Here is a 22,500-nt window from a genome sequence, read left to right as displayed (position 1 = left end):
ACTCCTAGAACGTTTACATGCAATGATCAGAATAGTTTACAGTTAATACAGTTAAACCCAAAAATTGGTAACAGACGCAGGCTAACAATGAGCAAATTCAGTTATAAACTTGATAAAAACACTGTCGAATAAGAAACGATTTGCAAAAACAAAACTAAATCTGTTTTATCATCAGGCGTTCTACTCAGCCAGTCATTAGTTAGCTCTTATTAACCGAGCAGGAGGTCTGTATGGGAGAATCTTGACCGAGGTCGTGAGTACAGACCGAACGCAGTGAGGTCTGTACACACGACCGAGGTTAATAAGATGTTTATTATATGGCAAACAAGAGCAATTTAATTCGTTTAATGTAACTGGTTTGTACTAAATGACATTTTGCTTGCGAACGGCGATGAGTGGCGATGAGCTGAACTTAATTCTGTCAAAGTTTGCTCGTCACCCTCTCTTTTGTCATCACGCTGTTTGGCACTTCCATAAATAAATATTTGTAGAAGAAAATACTCAATTTTTTTGCATTTTAGTTCGCATCTTTTCACCACAAAACATTACCGGTCTAGATGCCGGTCTAGATGGGAAAATCTAGACCGCGGTCAATATCGATTTTAGCCAATCAAATTCGTGAATTTTGTAGTTTCCAGTCCTCGTGAGACAGAGCCATATAATAACATGCCAATATAAAATTCTGGCACTATATTCGCTACTTTTCTTGAATAGCATGTCCCACTGGGTTCCTTATTTTTGTGGGTTCAGCAGGCAGACAACGCAAAAATATAAACGAAGTATAGGTTTATGCCGAACTTACCTATTAAGTAATCGAGAGTTACAATGATAAATTCCACATTTGTGTGAGGTGGCGGTACTTCCCCAATGGTGGTCAGCGTTAGAGTTGACCAATAAAAAGAATAAATGTATTTCCGTGTGAGTGACTCATGCGTTGCATTTAAGTTACCGATGATTCCCGGGTACACCCAATTGTCTGTACCGAACCCAATGTTTCTAGATACTATGAAATATATACAAGCGTTCCAATGAATTATCACAAGAATGAACTGCATCAGGGAGGCCAGTCTAAACATGTTCGGGTAACTGGTCCGGCTCTCTGTGCGATCAAGAAATCTCCAGAAACGGTGGTACTTTATCAGGCGATTCATGCGTACTGCGGGCTCGTGCTCGATGAAAATGTACAGAATGTCCAGCGGTATGATTGAGGCTGCGTCCAAATAAAACGCTGATGTGTGTAAGTAATGTCGCCGCATTTTTTGAATGTCTTTTTGCATAATACCGTCCTCCATATAACCCGTCCGTGAACTGACAAATAAGTCAAGAATATAAATAATATCGCACAAATAGTCTATGGTCATCCAGATGATCTCATGTCTTTTGTGAATTTCCGGAAATGAACTTCGTAATATTAGCACCCATGAATTATAAACAATTGCAATGGAGACAATCATCAACCAGTAATACAGTCTGTCACCTTGGAATAAGAAAATAACAAAGAGAGCAATTAAGGGGAAAACAAAGATGGTAATTACAAGTATACACAATATTTAAAATTTCTCTGACAAACGTCATCTCAGCACAGTTTCCTGACAGAGTTATTTCTACATTCTTTTCTACTAGCAGTTCAGCTATGGCCAGCAAATCTTGTTGAGTCTCCGCATAAAGATTCTTTGACTCGGGCCATTCAAAGTCAATAAGAATAAAACACAAACAGCGGTTACAAACTTTTGCTTGAACTGCATAGCATTTATAAACTTTTAACGTTTCGTATGTTACAACATACATCATCAGAAGTTATTATCTTTTGTGTTTAGTCTTCTTGAATCTCTCCATACATTAAGGAACGGACGCGGTCAGTTGTTTGAATTAGTGACCGTTAGTCGCTATTGAGTTTTGCTTGTGAATGGTAGCCTTACGTTAAAGTGATCACTAAAACTAGAGCTATCGTTAACTTTCAGTGCATTCAGTTCCTATATTATTATTTTAGTTACAGTGTTTAAGATAATAGGAGATTCCAAAAACGTAACCATTAATGCTAAAACTATTGAAATGTACGATCTGATCTGCTGATTTTAGCTGCCTTATATTAAAACTGGCAAATGCGACTGCTAAGTTGAATTATTTGTACTCCCAAACTTTACGTGCGTGCACCGATAAGGAAATTCGCTGATGTCTTTATAATTGAATGTTTGCCGACGAGGATCGAAAGCGTTTCACAAGGAGTAGTTAGCGTGCGCGCATCAAGACATGCGCGTGACTCGAAACTATACCGGTGGTTTAATCCGTCTACGACGCAGGCTAGGTGTAGTCTACTTGAGAAAAAAAACACACCACATTCTGCTTCAACTAATTGAAGCGGGGCTATTTCAGTGAGCGCGACGAAAATTACAATATTATGAGTATAAACTTGTCAATTATCTATCGCTCGTTTCGAGGGCAATGGCGGAAGAATATTCTAAAAAAACAATCTCGTTATTGCAGGCTCGCGGCAGGATTTGAAATAGCAGTTCATTTGCACACAGTTCCATGAGCCAGAAATGCCAGAGACACGACCTAGCGGATAGATTGAACATCAAGAAAAAAAAAAGAGGAAAGTTTGACATGATAAAATTAAATATATTATTTTCCTTGAGCAAACACCTTATTTACCATGGGAGGATTCAGCAATAACCGTGCGAAATCACCAAAAGCACTCAGTAAACAGAATAAACCCCCATCAAATATCGTACGTTTTTTTTTTTTTTCAAGACTGTAACTTTTACCTTGTATTCGGTTTCACGGACAGCTTAACATTATTTGTAATGTTCTATTTGCCGAATATCGCATTTTCTGATTCGGTTTACACATCAAAACACCCCCTTAGCAAAACCAAGACCGCGCGTAGCTGTCAAAAATGAACTCATTAAAACAAGATCTTCGTGACTAAATTTAAATTGAAAAAGAAGGGGGTAAATGTCTTTTTGTACTGAAATGGTAAGAAATTTGCTTTGCAAATTTTCTCTCCATAGCTAACCACAATTTTCGTGATACAATAAATTAGGGTCGCCATTTGTATTCTTATCTTTGTAATAAAGGCCCAAAATCTCAACATATTTATTATCTATAGAACATTAAAACATGGCTTTCGCCGCATGTGACTACACGTATACGTTTGGAAAAGCTATAAGTATCGGGTAAATATTCGCCTTTACCAGAGAAGAAAATATGGCGTCCATATTGTCCACTTGGATTATGGGAAAATCTTCCGCAATGATTTACTTATTCTCGATCTTGCTTCTAGAGCCAATAAATGCAAGGGATAATGAGGAGCAACAACATTTGACCTTGGATGTATTAAAACACTAGAAAGAGGGAAGAGAATTTCCAACAATCTCTGGCTTTTCGTGTGAAAATCACTACTTGACTAATGAGTCTCCATAGCACAGAGACAAATTTAAAATATGGAAAAGCATATTTGCTTCAATTCTAAAAAATTATTAGCACCATAAAACGATCTGTTTGACATATTCTCTTTTTAGAGAAACACTAAAATACCGTCATGTATTTCACTAATGGTCAGTTTAAAGAGTTTGGATCAATTTGATTTGTACGCCGCAAAAATCCAGATGAAAACTTCGATCTCGTTTTTGTGAACTGCCAAACTAGAATATAACCTTTTTTGAAAGATTCACATGTAAGAAAAATCTTATACACACTCAACGAAATGAAACTACTCAATCAAAATATTTTTCATTGAGAGATTGCACCGGTATTTGAGGGACATTTCACCGGCTAGCAATCCTAAAACTTATAACTGCCTTATGACAAGACCAAAGGTTAAGAATAACAATATTTCCGGCTACTCTCCCGTTTAAGAAAATTATGAAAGAAGCGGCGGCGGTCTTAACATATAATTATCTACTGGCAAAAAGGAATGTCGTAACTAATATTACTGACCTCCCGGATCAAAAAATCGAAGCCATCCAACTTTAGTTTCACCATCAGCAATGAGTCCAACAGAGGGTATCCTGACACGGCTTAAAAACGCTTTTTCGGCTTCGCTGTATCGTCGTCCACCTTTGTACCAATAGCGAAGTAAGCGTTTGTGCCGAATATCCGCTTCTTCTTCTTCGCTGAAAGCATCTGTATTAGCTGAGAAGCGGACTCTTGATGTTCTACTTGTTCCTTCATTCATCTTTGTTTTCAGCGCCACTGAGGGTCTTTGATGAGTCAGGTTTGGCGAATCTGATGACAAATCTGAAGGTATAGAAACTCGTTAGAGGCACTTACCAAGGAAATGCGATAAAAGATGAGTCAAATTACCACGCCAAGAGATCTTACCATGTTGTTATTACAGGGCCAAGTGTTTGTTAAAAGGACGAAACGTGCTTTCTACAACTACTGGAAGTATGACCTTGTGCGGAGGTCTGTTTCGATAAAGCAATAAAATTCAAGAAAAAGCTTTTGAATTAAAGAGGGAAGGAGCGGAACTTTCGCTGTTGAATACTTAAAATGGATGATCCATCTATTCAAAGCCAAATTCTCTTTTTGTTTAAGTGTGCAATGATAGGAAGACATGACATATTTACTCGAGTCTACAACAAAGGAGCACTTACGCAGCTTGTAATTAAGCGATTGTAAGACTTCGTCTCTGCCTTTTTAAATGGATTAACAACGGAGGAAATTGCATCTAGCGTATAAAATTACTTTTTTCTCTAGAGTTTGCGTACACGCATTTTATTCCACAGGTAACTGAAATTTTCTTCAGTTGTGGCTCTAAAAAACCCCGTAGCAGCAGAAGAAGGTACGTGAAGTGAAACGAGATGATTTAATGAAAATATTCAATTCTTTTCTATTATAGTAATTTCTCATAGATGAATTTTAACGGCATCCAGTCTGCAAGTTACGGAGCTATAGGCGATATGATTATATTTAAGTTAAATTATTAGTCCAAATTAAGAAGACTTGGCCTGGAGCAAAATAAACTGGCCGAAGAATGAAAAATATTTACTGAAGAGCAATGAGGAAGGAACAAAAATCACGAATGAAGAAACTTCATGGGAAACATACAAAATACTTCTAAAACTGCTAAGGGCTATCATTGTCAAATAATAAACCTTCGAAAGTATCTGTAGAAGCACGCCATTAAAACCCTGAAAATATTATAAAATTGTTACAAATGACCCGAAAAAAACTTATTTTATGGCTCACGTGCGCATGTTCACATGGTAAACAGGTGCAGCAATCAGTTACTGCATATTGCAGGCTCCCTAATTTTCGGCGACGGAAATTCACTTTCAAAATGATTCGGTCATGTAACCTTTGGAAAATCTCTGCATGTGGGCAAGTTCCATTTTTAAAGCAACTTGAGGATATAAACAGTTAATACATCATCAAAACTGAGAACACTTCGCGCAGACTCAAGACCGCCATGGAATACTATTAGATATGCTTGAACAAATAATCCATAATTGAAATAATTCCATGGAGTTAAATCCGTCTGAGCGACAAACTGGCTCTATCACCTTCCCGAATACAAAGGTTCGTGTGGTTTTACGCTAAACTTTAAAGAGAGAGAGAGAAAATAACTGGACGCGAAACAAGCTCACGATACAAAGCCTTCCTAGACCGGAAAAAGCAAAAAATATCTTTAACATAAGGTGACATCATTTAGGGTTGATAGGTGCAAAAAGGGTTTTGCGATCATAACTTTAATTTACTGAATTACGCAGTCATCACAAATACTGCCTTTGTATTTTGTAAAAGAGCAAATGATTTTATGTTTTTATAAAAAGATACACAGGGATCTTTTTTGAACCCATTATTCTAGTTATCGAAAAATATACAATATTTATCTTCCTCATACAATCATATTTTCCATCCGTACGTTAAATATCGAAAACAAAAAAAAAAGAAACAATAAGATCACTCTTTAAAAGTGCAGACAGAGCTTTAGGTTTTTTGGCGCACGATTGTAAGAAAAATGTTCAATTGGTCTGTTTCGCAAAGTACAAAGAAAAAAGTCAGAAAAATTGTATTCTCAAAGTAAAACATAAATAACAAGTCTTTTTTACAGATTTAAGGCCTGAAAATTCAGAGTTTTGATAATGGATCTTTAAGCTGTTTAAAAACTGGATGTGCTAGGCCATCACCAAATGCCAGAAGAAACACCTCTATTCCTTCGAACACCAATCTATACCGCCACAAACTGTTCCACCGAGGGGAAGGCGCGAGAGAAAGTTTTCAAACTAGTGCCGGATAGACAAATTGACAAAATCTAAAATTATGATATGCAAATAGCACATTTCCTTGACTCCAATTTTACACTCAGAGTAAGCGTCGAGAACTTACACGACCTCAAAAAAAGACTAAGTGATTCGTAAATTACATCGTCAGAACAAATAAATAATACACTCGTCAGCAAATGAATAAGAAACTCACCAAATGTAGAGTTAGAAAGACGTCATGGATACCACAGTTTTAAGAAAAAAATTACGTTTTGGTTAAAAATTATTCGGTCGCTATACGGCAGTTAATGTTGGTTTTAAAACAAGGCATTTCCATTATCGTGGGATTTCAATGGAACTGAAAATGTTGAAGATATCTCACCTAGGAGCTTGAACTACAAGCCATTTGTAAGCAGAAAATCACTCACATCTTCGGTTGTCCACATCTCAAACAAACATCCAAAAAATTGCCCCAATCTTTTACAAAGCTACATCTTGACATCATTTCAGCTGTCATGGTTACATATCAAAACTTAAAAGCCTTCGGTGGCAATGCTAGGGTACTGAACAACTTGGTATGAATGGTGCACGTCAGATAATTTAGATTTTATGAAGCCGAAAAGGACCTTTTTACAGGATTGGATGAAGTTTCTCTGCTAACAGCTGCAGAGTTTTCCGGAGTTGCTGGCACTTGTTTTATTTATATAACTTAATATATGATAATACATGCTATCATCTATAGCAATTGGCGAAATATCCTTCTCACTCGGCACCAGCTAAATTGGACAGCCGATGCAAAAAAAAAAGAACATTCATTTACAAAGGTAGAAACTTGCAAGGTCTCTTGGAGACAGTGAATCTCAGGCCACAATTCTTTGTCCGGGGAAGCGGTATTTTTCCTTTGTTCTGTCGTGATCAAGTTGCGGCGAAATTGTCAAATGTTCCTTGACTGACTTCATGTAAGAGGTACGAATAAACATAGTCCAAATGGCTCCCCGCCGCGGGTTAATCACAGAGACTGAATATTCATAAAAGCAAATGTCTATAGGACACCGTTTGATGTTGTTTTCAAGTTACCTACGGGAGCCGATATTTTTTAACCAAAACAAAACAAAATGTTCTGCACAATATTTGAAATGTTCTCCCATAAACTGATTTTTCCGTGATGATTATTAAAATAGGCTTTGAATCGATTCGAGAAAAGTGGTTAATAGGTCTCGTATTATATGTCTTTGGTTGCCACAAGGAGTTGTTGCAAACAACATTAAAGCGAGGTATAATATGTCAAAAAAGCAATTAACTCAGTACACCATAGGGCAACGATCAAATCAGTTCTACATTCACTTTTTGAAGTGAACGGCCCCCTAACAGCAAAATACTTTGATAAAGCGGCATAGGACGACTTTGAAAAAAGAAAACCCAATTTTCGGCTTTGCTCCAGGTGCCTGGTTGCTAAAATAGCCTAAGGTATTACAGATGATAAAATATGTATCTTAGAGTTTGCTGCTGCGGATGTGTAATATTGAGTGTAAGGGAAATCTGATACAGAGATTTTATTCTAATGCTTTCATAGGGTGATTTGCAACACGAAACGATACGAGCGCTTATGCTGTAACAGAAGGGGAAATTAACATTTTATCACATTCAGTTTCAGTTAAAGACAGCTTTCGTTTTATGCTTGCGAACAGATTTAAAATAGGACTAACCTTTCGCGGGTTCCATTGTTTAAAGGATCGGTTCTACATGTACTGAGAAAATTTGTCCGAGCAGTACGTACGATTCAAGGTCGTTAATTCCCAATTCTTTCTGCACGTATTAGGATGTAGACTCTTAAAAAACTAATCCAGTAAATAATTCGGCAGCTTTTGCTTGTCAGCCACATCTAATTTAGGTGAAAATTGCGGATTCAGTTTACATTGGAACCAAAAGCGATTTTTCTTCAGCTTGACATTCACTGCCTTTCGTCGATCAAACACAAATCTTTGGAAGAGTGACAGGAAAAAAAAGCGGACCAAATACGTCGGACAATTTTTTTTGCTGGCCTTCCGTTCTCAGTAAATGTACAGTACAAACCAATATCCGTCACATAGTAAAATTTACTTGCTTCAAAGCCTGTTAATTGCTCTGTGAAACAGAAACATTTGCTTTTAATTGGGTTTCATCACCAAAAGCACGATTTTAATAATGTGCATGTTGGTCAGCAACGGCAGGTGGCTGCCGAGCGGTACCAAAAATAAAAATGGAAAAAAAAAATCCAACCCACGCACGAAAGTGGCGAAACCCTGTTTAGGTAAAGCGAACAACGAAAAGATTTTCTCGTCACTTCAATAACGAAGCATAGGACAGAGTGCGTTGGTAAAGTATACTTTTATATATATGCTAATTCCTAGTTTTTCACATTTACATCAGTCTTGCTTTGATTTTAAATTGTCATCAAAAGCAGGCTCTAAATTTAGGGTTCAGTTCCATCGCTAATATTCATTCTGATTTCTTCAGCCGCGCAGAGATTGTTTTTGGTAGAACTTGAGTGGTTTGAAAGACCTCAGCTAATTCAAATGAATTGTGCTGATAAACTAAAGATTTTTTTGGTCGAAATAAGGCAAATTAAAGAAGTCATCCGTCCGAGATGCAAACGTGGTATGTCAAAAGAGGTGCGGATTAACACCGGGAATTCTATTCAATCGATTAGTTGAAACTGGCAACCAAGCGATACGGGACCAGTGAGAAGACCACAAAATTCTCAAGTATTCATCACAAAGACCGTGTTTGTAGCACCCTCTGAAGGTGTTTCATTCTTACGAAACAATGTCGAAACTGAAGCGACGTTTCGTTAGTAATGAATTGGATCCAAACCGTCGCGTCGGTGAGGCGTCGGCCGACTGGTAACCGACCCGGGTAACCGACATGTTTCCGACACATCACCGACACGTTGGGACGATACAAAACTAACACTTGTGGCTTGTGGACATTGGTTAAAACAAAGCTGAAATTGACAATAGATTCACCATTAACTAGGATTTGGAGATTTTAACGATATAAGCGAAATTAACTGTAGGAACCCACTAGAAACCCGGAAAAGTCCGAGCCCCAGATGGGATAGAGTCTCCAGTAGCTCAGTGGTTAGAGCATCCGACTAGATCACGGAGGGTCGTGGGTTCGAATCCTATCTGGGGCTCAGATTTTTCCGAGTGGGTTCCAACAACATTTCATGTGTTGAACGATAATTATTACCACTACTACTACTACCACTACTGCTATTATTATTATTATTATTATTATTATTATTATTATTATTATTATTATTATAACAACAACAATAATGATAACAGTAATAACATCGAGGATCAGTGACGAATGGATCATGAACAAAGCAATTACACCGATTGGATTGTAAAATTACGAAGTTTTCCACAACTGACAGAAAGTATCATCGCTTTTTTGTCAATAAATATTTTTTTCGATTTTGAAATGCCCCTAAATCAGTGTTGAGAGGAAAGTTAAGTACTCGATGGCATAACTTTGCCTGCCGTAGAGCATCATTAATGGCCAATCATTTCAGTCTTGCCTTTTTAAGAACTTTTAGTCTCATTTCAGTTTCTGCGTTGGAGATTCAGTTTGGAAAGATTATTGTGTTTGGTACATTATAACTCGCTTCAAGACAAAAAGCAAACGCATTTTTAAAGAACTCGACTGATAAATGTGTTGTAGCCAACAAAAAACAAGATCTTTGACAAAGAGCACGTTTGGATGATACCAAACTTGGAAGAAAATCATTGGAAAATATTGTTTTTGGATAGGCATGCAGCTCTGGCAAATATTGACTTTGGACAGGCAAGATAGAAAAATTCAATACTGAATTCAGATAAGCATAACTGTACACTAAGGTTAGTCCAGAATTGCGCATATTTCAAAAAGTGCTGCGCCCTCCAGTCGCTTTCGACCTCCAAGTACAGTTCGGCCCCTTATCTCTTCTGGGTAAAAACTCTAAAAAGTTCCGCGTAATTGAATATTGAAATAAACGACTTTGTAAAAACAAAAGAAAGAAAAATGAAACAGTTTACCCAACGGTTTGTTTGCTAAACGCAAAGTTAACTTAGTTGGCCAACGGGCAAACAATGTCTGATCTAATTAATTGAGCGAATTTAGAGAGGTGGTTAAATGTTATAATTAAAATGTGGTTTTCCGACACTATGTAGACCTATGTAGGAAAAAAAAACAGTTAAACTGCCTCACGCCAGGGCGGGTTTCTGAAAAAGTGCGAACAATACTGAAAATAGTGCTTCACTGTAAAAAAAGGAAATTCCAGTCAATATATAGACAGAATATGTAAATATCAATATCACTGACAGATATGATTGTAAATATGCAAACCGGCTAATAATGAAAAAAGGAATGAATGTGTTGACTTTGGATTGGAAGGAAAAACGCAAAGCAATGACGTAAACGCGAACTTAAATGGACATTGCAGTTAGTGTAATTATAAATTATCTTTGCAATTATCTTAGTCTTGTTTGCAACGGATTATTGATGGGATTGTCGGCCTGACCTGAGCTTATTTCTGTTTTCATAACGTGGTCGCACGAAAAATTGAGCAGTTCAAGTGAGGTAGCATAACCACATAATGTATATAGGACTGGACGACTTTTATAAAGACGATTATCGTATCGGTTGGCGTTTGACATCTCCAGCCAATTAACAGCCACAATTCTTGTTCTATATCTGAGATGATGAATGCAATTCAAATACAGAATACCCCATTGTAAGCAAAATAATAGAACATAAACGCTCTTACCTGTAAAATTTTAAACGAAGTTTGTCTGGCTTTGGGGCTCAACTCTTTGACAAAAACCTAAAATGCGATAAAAAACGACAAGGTTCAACTTCGTTTATGTTTAAATGGCGATAAAATAAACATTGAACTAAATATGTGATCTTTTTTGTCGAAAATACAAGAAAATCATCAAGTTTACTATTAGGCTAAGTTTTCTACGCACTAGTTTTGACATCGGAATCCACGTGCACAGGGAATCTCAAGTGATGTGTACGAAAGAGTAATGCTTCCAAGATATTCCAAGAAAGATGACAAACATGTAACAAAATCGAATGCCTCTCTAAAACCGTTCATTGGTCACTTTCTTTTGTTTGCCTATTATTAAAAAAAAGAGTTACCCTAAACCTTTTAAGAATATGCAAACCGAAACAATAGGCGAAAGTAAAACCTGTCTGAATTTAACCTTTCATCTTGTAAGAACAGAGCATACCGCGGCAACCACTGCAACAAATTAATGGGTATTGCAACGGCAGATGTGAAACGAAAATACTTTTTGGGGGAGCAAAGCGGTTGGTTCACGAAGTTCTTGGGCAAGATTTTTGAAATGTATGAGTTTTCACAGATGGTCGCCTCGGCTTCGAGAAGCCAAATATCTTTAAGTGTTATTTCTAAACAAAACAAAACACCAAAAGATTGACTGAAATGTAAGTGTTCCTGGATATGTCTGTCCATTAAAGACAAAAACATCCTCTTCTTAAATGAGATTTTAGTATTTAAAATCATATCAAAGAGAAAATTAAATGTAAACACTTTAAGCTTGAGGCTCTCTAACATCATAACAGTAACTTAATTAATTGAAATTGCTAAATAGATTGTAGAGTGAAAGAGATTATGTATGAACCATGTTACATTTGATGTTTTTCGTTCTCAGCCTTAGGAAAAGCAACGCAAAATATTCCACGACCACTTTATTTCCTGACGAGAAATTATACTTCTCGATTTCAAAAATTAACTTAGCCTGATCGCTGGAAAAAAGATGTCCATTAAACAAGGACCGCGGAGACCATTTTAAAGTGGTAGGGCTAAAAATCTTCGTGAGCGCATATGTGAGGGAACTGATGCGTTTTGTTACTTTCAAGAGGTAGAATTCATACGTTATTCATGTCATCTCGAGCACCCAAGCAAGCAAAAAAGTGGTAGGACTGTAGCCCTACCAGCTCTCTTCCCCTCCGCTCTCGTTGAATCGTCCGGGTGGGTGTAGTGCTGATAATGGACCATTGTCACTCTGGTGAATGACGTTTTCAAAGCCTGAGCGGAAGTCATTTGAAGACTTTTAAAAATTAAATTTAATGCGGGGCATCAACTCGTTCGTCATCATATCAACGCGGTATTTAAAATAGTTCACCAAATTGATTGACAAAATTCATCGATAGCTTTCACAAGGAGAAAAAGACTATATATATACAAAGTCTAAACAAACGCCGATATTCCCTGTTCTCAATTTTTACTCAGTTATACTCTGCAAGAAGAAAAAAATCGAGAACCTATAAAATGTATTGTCGACAATCGTTTCGTCATATGGCTCGTAAGGTGAGTGATTTAAATTGAATTATAAAAGGAAAAAAAAAAACGCAGGTCAGGGTTGTCAAGGACCCAGATACCAACCGAAAATTCAGTCATGAGCTAGTCATGGTATTGTAATGCTCAATCTGTAACGGTTACCAAGTATTTTTTTTTTAAGTCAGCGCAATCGAAGTCCTCGCCGATATTTTTACAACGCCAACAAAATAAAGGCAATTGACCAGAGAAATAGTGTTTACCTTAGGCTTCCGTCATCAATGTTAAATGGCAAGTGACTATTTTTTAAAACTGTTATACAGCTACCAAGCTTATCGCAAAAAAAAGAAAATCAAATGGCCGAGAGAGAAAGGTTTAGATATGAAGTAATCTGTGAATTTAAGACGCAAAATATGGTAAATTTACCATGTTTTGACTCTTCCTTCTAGCTAAATATGCATTGATATTTAGATCACTTTATAGATAGCATTGACTTAAACCTATACCGTCATTGCCAAACTCGTATTGCCTGCTAAAGATAAGGCAGCCAAAATATCCAGTGCTAATCGAACACGTTCGTCCTCATGTTTGATTACGTGAAATTTGAGGCTCTCTTCAGTTTTTCATTTAGAATCAATTATCGTGCAGGTGTTTAACAGAACAACAATGGAAAGTACCTCCCAACTACGGCAAGACCAAGAGGAAACTCCCTTGACTGCCGAAAATCACATAACAGACGGGCCAGAGGAAGGACCACGAATTCCTCAAGTAGTGATTGAGTCCACCGGTCAATCACGATTCGCTAACTCAGTCGTAAAAGTATTGTCACTGCAAAGATTCTACAAAAAAACTAGACAGAGGTCGCGCGATTCCTGGCTTGAAAGATATACGTACCAAGATGAAAGGGACTGGCGCCGGCCGCTCATGCGCAGATCTGGTTCAAGTTCACCCCAAGCACAGAGCCCTTCATCAGAGGGGACAGCGAGTTCGCGTGACACCTCAGATGCTTGGCTTGATGATCACAAAGATGGGCGTTGTAGCTGTGACGTTACATTGGTGTTCGATCCTTCTGGTAATGTTTATTTCTTCTGGTTGTTGACAGTAGTTCTTGCGATCCTGTACAACTACTGGATCATAATATTTCGCGTGGCCTTCTTTGTGAGAGAGCAGAAATATGTCATTCCCTTCATGGTCATTGATTACACTTGCGATTTTATCTTCCTCCTCGACATAATAGTGCAGTTCCGCACTGGTTACTTCCTTGATGGTAAAATAGTCACAAGCACAAAACAGCTGGCCAAAAGCTACATCACATCTCGAGGCTTCTTCTTAGACTGCGTCTCAATTTTTCCAACTGATCTCCTGTACCTGGTGGTAGGTCCAAGGCCTTTTTTACGCTTTGGTCGTCTGCTCAAAGCCCACCGGTTTTTCCTGTTTTGTGATCGAGTTGAAATTTACAGTGGTCGACCAAAGCTGTTCAACCTGTTGAAGTTAATTCATTATCTCTTCCTGATTATCCACTGGGTGGCTTGCCTTTACTTCCTTCTGTCTTACTTCGAGGGATTTGGTGTCGACAAATGGGTGCATCCGCGTCTGGAGGGACAGTGGGCTGAGGTAGGAAAATACAACATCTTTATTTTTTTAATGAAATGAATGTATACTTGAGTTGCGGGTTATATAAGAAAGAGAGAAGTGGTCCTCGCTCTTGTCTAGACAATTTAAAGCAATTGTCTCTTAGGACCGATTTACAAGGTGCGATTTTGGCACATGCAACAAGCTTACGACAGGCCTACGACATGACTTACGATCGTCGCAGCGTTTTAAAACATGTTTTTAAATGGCTCGACATTTCCTCTGACGTACACGACAATCGTAAGCGAGTTGTAAGCCTGTCGTAAGCTTGTCACATACGACAAAAATCGTAACGTGTAAATTGGCCCATACAGACACCTAAAGAATTTAGGTGACTCCAACGTGATTCGAATCCTTGACCTCTGCGATGCCAGTGAAATGCTCTACCAACTGAGCTAAGAAGCCACTCAGTTGGAAGCAGATCAATTCGTTGGACTCACGGCATTTGTTCCCGCGTGAATGACTCGGGAAGGTTTCATTCATCCATTCCTTCACAGGAACAAACGAGCCCAACAAACTGGCAGACTCCCAACTGGGTGGCTTCATAGCTCAGTTAGTAGAGCATTGCACCGTCCCACCCGCTGGAGCCCCGTGAATTTTTCAGGTGTATAAAACAGAAAGTTGCATAAATTGTCCAGAAGTGTGAGCACCACTTCTCCCTTTCATTTTTATTTTTTGTCAAGATAGCCGTTAAATAACGCTTCCGAATATTTCCGAATATCCGATAATGAATAAATTGAATATCGTCGAAGCCGAGTTTACGAAACTTTTTAACAGAATAGTGTATAGCCAAACTTTGGAAGATGTTCAATACCATCAACTTGGAACAATAAGCCACATTTTTGAGTTATTCAAGGGTTCCTCAAAAACCGACATTTGACTTGATTTACTTTCATTTTTCATTTCAGTTTACAGTGTCCCCAATTAGCGCTCCAGCACTAGAACGACTACACACTTAAATAAAATTCCTTTCCTTTCCTTTCCTCTAGGCCTATAGGCCTCATGGCTAGTGCGCTTGACTCCGGATCGAGTGGTCCGGGTTCGAGTCCTGGCAGGGAATATTGTGTTGTGTTCTGGGCAAGACACTGCCTCTCTCCACCCACCCCTGTATAAATGGGTACCGGAGAATTTATGCTGGGGGTAGCCCAGCGATGGACCAGCATTTCATCCAGGCGGAAGTAGAAATACTCCTAGTCGTTTCATGCTACGGAAACCGGGGATAGGCTCCGGCCCGTTGGGCCACTGGATCGTAAAGTCTCCTATCATGGTCTTCCACCCTTTTCTTTTCCTTTCCGAACTCGTTTCCTTCATATAGATGTTCCAGTTCTCAGTCCTCTAACCCAGGATACCGATAAAAGCCTAACCATCATGCAGGCTTTTCGTTTGAGGCCGGAGGCCGGACGTTTCGACAGATCGTTTCCCATTCCACGCCCGGTACTTTGATGCCAATATTTGAGGAGTTTGTTTATTTTTTTATTATAATTTTTTTACTTACTTTTTAAAGGGAATTTGAGTTAACTGCAGCCTTGCCTAGGAAACAGATTGTTAGGTTCCAGAAATATTGGAAACAGTGTTCCTGAGTGTTCTATTTTTTAAATTTCCCCCCTAGGTAGATCGCACCTTCGGCGCTCAGAAGGCGCCTTCCAGCGCCAAAACATGTTACGTCAGGTGCTTTCAGGAATATGTCCGCTATTTTACAAAACTGTCGAAAACCCTGCTAATGCTATTTTCCCGTTATCTAGATTGGTCCACAATACCTGTTTAGCCTGTTCCGATCACTTCTTTCCATGACAACAGTTGGTACGGGAAAGACGGTGGCACCGAAGTCTACTATGAGCTTGACGTTCTGTATCTTCACATATCTCTGTGGAGTCCTAATTTTCGCTACCATTGTGGGAAATGCAGCAGATATGATTGTGGATCTGAGACGACACAGGGAGAAATACCACAAAAAAGTACGAGCGGTTTCGATCGAGTGTCGACAGCGCTTAAGGTCTGCCTTCTTCTCTTGCCTCCATAGGAAGAGAAGAAGACATACCCTGGGTACCGAACAAGGTTGGCTACGCTTAGTAATTGGCACAAATATCTCGCGCCACTTTTTCAAACAATGAGAAGCAAAACCCAAAAACAGCTGCGACATGCACACGAGCATCTTCCCGCGCTTGGAGCTGATTAAATTTAAAAATTTCTAACTCTGATTGGATAATCACGTTGTTTGCGCCCATTGTGATTGGCAAGGTAATTACTTTGGTTTTAAGACACTCAATTGAAAACCAATCTCTATAGTGCATGAACGTCCTAAGCATAAGAATTTTCTAAAATATGTAGTTTCCTTTGTCATATATTTGCGTTAAGTGTTCTTGGCCTTGACCGTCAACAAGCTGAAAGCGTTGACAGACTGTACGCGGTCGTGGCCCTTTCAACATGAAGTGTTCTGCTTTTACGTACTTCAGTCTAAAGTAATTTTGAGTGATTTGATATTTTCATGAAGAATCGTGGTTGAATTTTCTTGTCAAACTTATCTGGTTGCCTCGTTGTTATTATGCAGTTGGACGGGATGAAAGAGTACATCGCTGCGAATCAGCTTCCAATGGATTTGCAGCGTCGTGTAATACAATGGTTCGATTTTGCTTGGAGATACAAAAAAGACATGAGCGAGGAAAAATTATTCGAACACCTCAACGACAACTTTCGCGCTGAGATCGCCATCCATGTCAACCTGGACACGCTGAAAAAAGTAAAGATGTTTGAGCACTGTGATCCTGGATTTCTACGAGAGCTGGTGCTAAAGCTGAAGCCAATGCTGTGTTCGCCTGGTAAGATGGAGTTGCATGATATCATTGCCATCATCAGTGTTATCATTTCATATTTGAATTGGCCTAACTGCTAGAAAAAGTACTAGAAGCAATGTGTAACAGTACTGCACTAGTATTGGCAATGGCAGGGGTGGTACTAAACGCCATGGCAGTGAAAGCTTTGGAATGAGCTACCGCTGGCCCTCAGACAATGTCAAAGTTTAGTGACTTTTAAAAATGGACTGAAAACATTTCTTTTTAAATTAGCGTATGGACTTGATTAATTTTATGGACATAATGATCAATTGAGAATTTTTATATATTTTTTATTAGATTGGTGCAAGATTTTTATTAATATTTTTATTATTATTATTTCACTTCCACTTATTTATTTTACTTTTTTATATTAATTGATTTCGGCTTATTATCTATAGGACATTTTTATCTATACTATTGTAAAGCGCTTTAGGATATTTATTTAAATTTAGCGCTATATAAATTTTGTAATTATTATTATTTATTTAAGTAAAAAGTAACTCTATTTAACGTCGGTAGTTCCTTCAGCTACGAGGGTGGTATCAATGGAAGCCGACGGTGACAATGATGGTGGCAATTTTTGGTTGTGCCGTTATAGTAGTAGTCTGAAACGAAGTTCCTGTTATAGCGGGGACTGTTTGTGGAACAATTTACCCCAATACTGTGCTGGCTCTATTTTCAAGCTTAGCGGATGATTTTCAGTATTTGAAGAAAACTTTTACTACTACTATTACTACTACTACTACTACTACTACTACTACTACTACTACTACTACTACTACTACTACTACTACTACTACTACTACTACTACTACTACTACTACTACTACTACTACTACTACTGCTGCTGCTACTACTACTTCTAGTTGCCATTTAAATGATCCTACTCTTAAAGCGTTTTTCCACATATATATATAAGCCATAAAAGAGGGTCATATTGTGGTAGGCGCAAATATGCCCTCTTTAACAGTGGAAAGCAGCCCTTATGCTCTCGTCTCTGAATTTCTTACGAACTTAATCGTTATCTTCCATATCCAACGAAAGGAGATCAGGTCTGTCGCCAAGATGAGATCGGACGAGAGATGTACATTGTTAATAAAGGAGAGTTGGAAGTCATGGACAAAAGCGGAGCAGTCTTGGCCAAACTTTCAGCCGGTCGACACTTCGGCGAGATAAGCATTCTGGACATGAAAGGAATTGGCAATCGTCGGACGGCTTCGGTCCGTTCAGTGGGTTTCTCCGATCTTTTCCGACTATCTAAAAAGGACTTGGAAGAAGTCATCGAGTACTATCCCGAAGAACAAGACAAGCTGGCGAAAATAGCGAGACAGACATACGAGAATCAGAGAAGGGAGCGGCTTAATCAGAAAATAAAAGTCGAAGAAAGAGGTAAGCGATGCATGGATTTAAATCTGCGCTCAATTTCCGCGGCACAAGTCATATGCGAGAGAACTGCACGCTATTCAGCCAGCGTATTGACCGCTTCTTAACTTTGAAGAAAGTTACTCGAGGAAACTATTATCCTTCTTATCTGTTCAGGGCATTTTAGTTGGTAACTTTAATAATAATAATAATAATAATAATAATAATAATAATAATAATAATAATAATAATAATAATAATAATAATAATAATAATAATAATAGTAGTTAGAATTACACAAGTAATTTTCATCTAAGCCCTAATGTTAAGTATAAATAAATGTATAAATATGTAATGTAGAAAGACACTAACTAAAAGAAAATCACTTCACAAGCAAAGCTATATATAAATACAAATGCATATATACAAATCATCAAATATTAGACATATGTCGAGATGTCTCATTGTCTTTAAGCTTAGAAAAAACCATCGTTAAATAGTTCTTTCTGAAAGATGAAATTGAGCAAATGTTTTTAACATTATCATGTTCTATTTCCAAGAAGCCAAAAAAGGAAAGATGCGTTTTCCAGAGTTGCTATTGTGCACTTTATTGACAGGAAGTAGCTAGTCAATAATAGAGCTTGGTGAAAAACCATTTAACAAGGTGGCCCAAAACTGTCACGGCAATTTCACTTCCACCGTAAATTTAAAGCTTTGAAAAGACTGAAAAAAATACTTGAGATTCAACAAAATTATTTAACAAGCACATTTGTCTTTAACTGAAGGCATTCGTTTAACGACAGTTTTTCGTTTGCCCTTATCTTAAATAGGTGCAAGGGAGGAGATACATATTTTTCGTAGATAGGGCAATTTTTCTGCAGGAGATTTTGAACACTTCTCCTCTACTTTGTCTTGATAACAGTAGATGATTCCAGTTTAGAGAAGAATGATCCTCGAAGATGGCTCACGGCCGACAAAGAAACTCTTCAGAGGCGGTTGTCTTTGATTGAAGCCAAAAATGACGTCAGGTGTCTTGCAAACAAGTTTAGAAGAGAGCACGGTCACGAGATCAACCCACGTGACATAGTTGCAACACTCGCCCAGCGCGCGCGAATGGAACGCAGTGACGAGGAATCCCGGCTGATTGTCAAAGAGTTCTTGGCACAAAAAACCCGGAACAGAATACCTAAGGAAAGTACGGTGTCCCATGACAGTATAATGGCGCAGCGCGATGAACGCCTGCGCAACAACTACACCAAAGAATTGATTACGCCATTTTTGGAGAATCGCTCTCTTGATCATCTCAGAAAAAGTCAGAGGAAATTCTTCGGTCGTCCTCGCTCACGCACACAGGTTAGACAACTTTCTACATTCTCTCCATACTGGAAGGTCTAGGCAGCTAATTTGCAGTGATAATCGTTTGCAATTCACCTCAGTCTTCGCTATTTACAATTCTTTCCTTTGACGACAAGACAGCCCTATCCGCATTAGTTTCAGCATTTCGACCAATTATCTAAGTCAGGAAAGGAACGCGAACATGGAGCCGAGCGTTGGGCGATCTCCAGATCAAAGAGTAAAGGGTTGATTTCTAAAGAAACTGTGGTGCTGTGTCGGTGGGGGAGTGAAAAACGACGATTTGGTTTTGTCACATGAGTTGATAAAGGTAAATTAACCACAGTAAGATGGATTTGTGAGTTGGCGTTTCGAGCATTACAGGCATGGCGCAGTGGTGTGACCACTCGCCTCCCACCAATGCGCTCGGGTTCGATTCCCAGACTCGGCGTCCCCAATTCCTGCTTCAGCGCTAGAAGACTTGACACTTGAATAAAGTTGCTTTTCTTTCCTTCTTTGGCTGACGAAAGTCGAAAGGACAACGCTGAAAACGTCAGCTTTATCCACTCATTTGATAAAACCAAAACGTCCATCTCCCGATCAGTCGACATTTGAAGTCACGTTCGATTGTGGCTTAGGACGACAGGTTGAGTGAAAAGGTTATAAAGTGTTTTTACTCACGTGATTATAATAATAGGATTGGTTTGCATAATAACAGGATTAGTTGGGTAAAGGGGTAGTTTCTAAAGAAACTGTGGTGCTGCGTCGGTGGGGAAGTAGTATACAAAAGTTTGGTTTATCAACGGAGTTGATAATGTAAATGATTCGCTCTGACGAAGGGCTAACGCTCGAAACGTCAGTTTTTAGAATCTCTGTACGGTGGTCAATTTACATTATCAACTCCGTTGATAAACCAAACTTTAGTTGGGTAAAGCAACACGGCCGCCGTTCCATTGTTTAGGTACATGAATCAGGGCATATCATAAGGGTGACATATTTTCCCGGGCCTAGAATCGAACGGCAATGATTCATACCAGTATCATTTACAGGATTCCAGCCCAAGTTCACCAACAAGCAGCGAAATTCCATTATTCACGTTCAAATCACACTATTCCGGGAACATCGATGCAACAGCGTCACGTGACAAGGATAAGCATGCAGAAGCACACGGTGGGGCATTCACTATCAAGCTAAATAGCATTCCTGTTCACACAGTCAAGGCTCCTGTTTTCAAGAAAGGAATCCTGAAAAAGAGCAGCAGCGAGATCATGAAATGGAGACCGTATGATTCTGCGGAGAACTCATCCTGTAATGAAAGCGCCGAGAGCGACACTGAAGATCATATTCTCAATCACACAGGTGAGTTGCAGCGAGACAGGAACATGGCAAACGACAGTCAAACATTGTCTCATATAAATCTCTTCACTCTTTCTTTGCAGGTCATAAGATCAAATTTAAGGACAAACTTAAGGCCCATTTTACCAAAGAAAAAAGGAAACAAGAAACAAGAATAATTCTGGCCACACCAGAAAACAGCGAGATCGTGGAAGATTCACCCAAATTTCAGCGAGCTGCTGACAGAATTATCCCAACTGACCACAACCCAATAAATGAAATTAACAAAGAGTTGCACTCCATCGCACACGAGAAAAGATGCACTTGTCAGCTGGAGGACACGCAGGTGCAGAAAACTGTAACTTCCACTTTAACGGCAGAAACACCAATAGAGAAGACCGCGTTTCTCGAGGCAGATTGGAGGAAGGGCGCATGCTCCTTGGAAATGAAAGATGAAAACACGTTTTCCAAGGGAGGAAGTGTAGGGGGAAATCAGTCAGACAGCGAAAAAGAAAACAGCAGTATCAATGGATGAGCAAAGTACTATCGTGGCTTGTATTAACTCAATTCTAATCAATACAGTTGTACTTTGTCACCGGCAAGAAACTATTCATTTTTTAATCAGAATTGCATGATTGATTTCTTAGCGAGGAAACTGGGAAAGTGTTCAACGCTGTTATCTTGTTGAAAAATAGAAGAAGTGATCCTCGTAGTTAGCTGGGCAATTTAACCAATCATCTTTATAGACAAAAAAAAATCATGCGGCGTCCACGTGATTCGGACCCATGACCTCTGCAATCACGCCAGGTGCAGAGGTCATGGGTTTGAATCCAGTTCAGGCCCGGCGCCCCCCATGAATTCTTCAGGCGTCTGAAAAGTGACAATCGCTTAAATTGTCCAGTTTAGTGTGAGGATCACTTTTATCTTTCGTCAATAACCTGCACTTCAAATACAGTAAACAACCGCATAATATGAACACTTTTTTTCCGGTTTAAGGCTGATCGTGTTCTTATTTGAGGGGTGCTTAGTGAGAAATCAGTCTGAAAGTGCTCTTAACATGTTCTCAAAATTGGTTTTAGAAATACGTCAAATTATATATTACTGGAGGTTTAATTAACATACAATGCTGTTTTGTCATAGATTTTATAGTTTGTAATGGTCCTGAACACCATAGTACTTTGATATAAGTTACTGTACTGTATTGTTTCCTTATCCTAATGCCCTTTCCCTTTGTATTAAGAACATGTTTTATTTATCAGGCTGAATTTGTTCTTACTTATATGGTGCTTTATTGGCCAAATTTCAGCCTGATGTTCTTAATCCACTTGTTTTTATATATGCGGGTGTTTACTGTATGCCTTTCTTTCATGCATCACCGTTATTTGTATAATCCCCAATGTGGATCGGTGTTGACAAGGCCCAATTTAACTCCGCTCTGTTTTGCTTTAGCCTAAAAAAAGACAAATGAAAG

General features: G+C 38.7%; 2 protein-coding genes across 13 annotated transcripts in view; one reads left to right on the top strand and one right to left on the bottom strand.

Moving 5' to 3' along the window:
* Positions 1-13,509, bottom strand: part of LOC137982515 (cyclic nucleotide-gated channel alpha-2-like) — a 19,399-nt gene extending 5,890 nt beyond the window's left edge. Inside the window, exons 1-5 of one of the 7 annotated variants that reach the window (XM_068829620.1) lie at positions 13,432-13,509; positions 11,002-11,058; positions 3,940-4,239; positions 803-1,477; positions 1-4 (exon numbers count right to left, since the gene is read on the bottom strand). The exon at positions 1-4 is cut by the window's left edge and continues 350 nt beyond it. In XM_068829620.1, the coding sequence (XP_068685721.1) occupies positions 1-4; positions 803-1,477; positions 3,940-4,177 (917 nt within the window). In that variant the 5' untranslated portion in view covers positions 4,178-4,239; positions 11,002-11,058; positions 13,432-13,509. Of the gene's footprint in view, positions 5-802; positions 1,478-3,939; positions 4,240-4,323; positions 4,478-5,193; positions 5,334-6,591; positions 6,835-7,915; positions 8,164-11,001; positions 11,059-13,214; positions 13,289-13,431 lie in introns of those variants that run through there. The other 6 variants (XM_068829618.1, XM_068829615.1, XM_068829616.1 and 3 more) reach the window with 6 other exon arrangements.
* LOC137982514 (cyclic nucleotide-gated channel alpha-3-like) overlaps positions 4,616-22,500 on the top strand; it is an 18,742-nt gene continuing 857 nt past the window's right edge. The window contains exons 1-8 of one of the 6 annotated variants that reach the window (XM_068829612.1): positions 4,616-4,786; positions 13,186-14,151; positions 15,912-16,124; positions 16,718-16,985; positions 18,045-18,389; positions 19,285-19,715; positions 20,744-21,053; positions 21,134-22,500. The exon at positions 21,134-22,500 is cut by the window's right edge and continues 857 nt beyond it. In XM_068829612.1, coding sequence (XP_068685713.1) covers positions 13,204-14,151; positions 15,912-16,124; positions 16,718-16,985; positions 18,045-18,389; positions 19,285-19,715; positions 20,744-21,053; positions 21,134-21,564 — 2,946 coding nt within the window. In that variant the 5' untranslated portion in view covers positions 4,616-4,786; positions 13,186-13,203 and the 3' untranslated portion in view covers positions 21,565-22,500. Of the gene's footprint in view, positions 4,787-5,342; positions 5,524-7,120; positions 7,176-7,547; positions 7,677-8,373; positions 8,565-12,386; positions 12,571-13,185; positions 14,152-15,911; positions 16,125-16,717; positions 16,986-18,044; positions 18,390-19,284; positions 19,716-20,743; positions 21,054-21,133 lie in introns of those variants that run through there. The other 5 variants (XM_068829609.1, XM_068829614.1, XM_068829613.1 and 2 more) reach the window with 5 other exon arrangements.

Source organism: Montipora foliosa, chromosome 13 (genome assembly GCF_036669935.1).
Source record: "Montipora foliosa isolate CH-2021 chromosome 13, ASM3666993v2, whole genome shotgun sequence".
NCBI classification, from domain to species: Eukaryota; Metazoa; Cnidaria; class Anthozoa; order Scleractinia; family Acroporidae; genus Montipora; species Montipora foliosa.
Note: the sequence above shows the minus strand (reverse complement) of the source record. Positions and strands in the feature narration are given on the sequence as shown.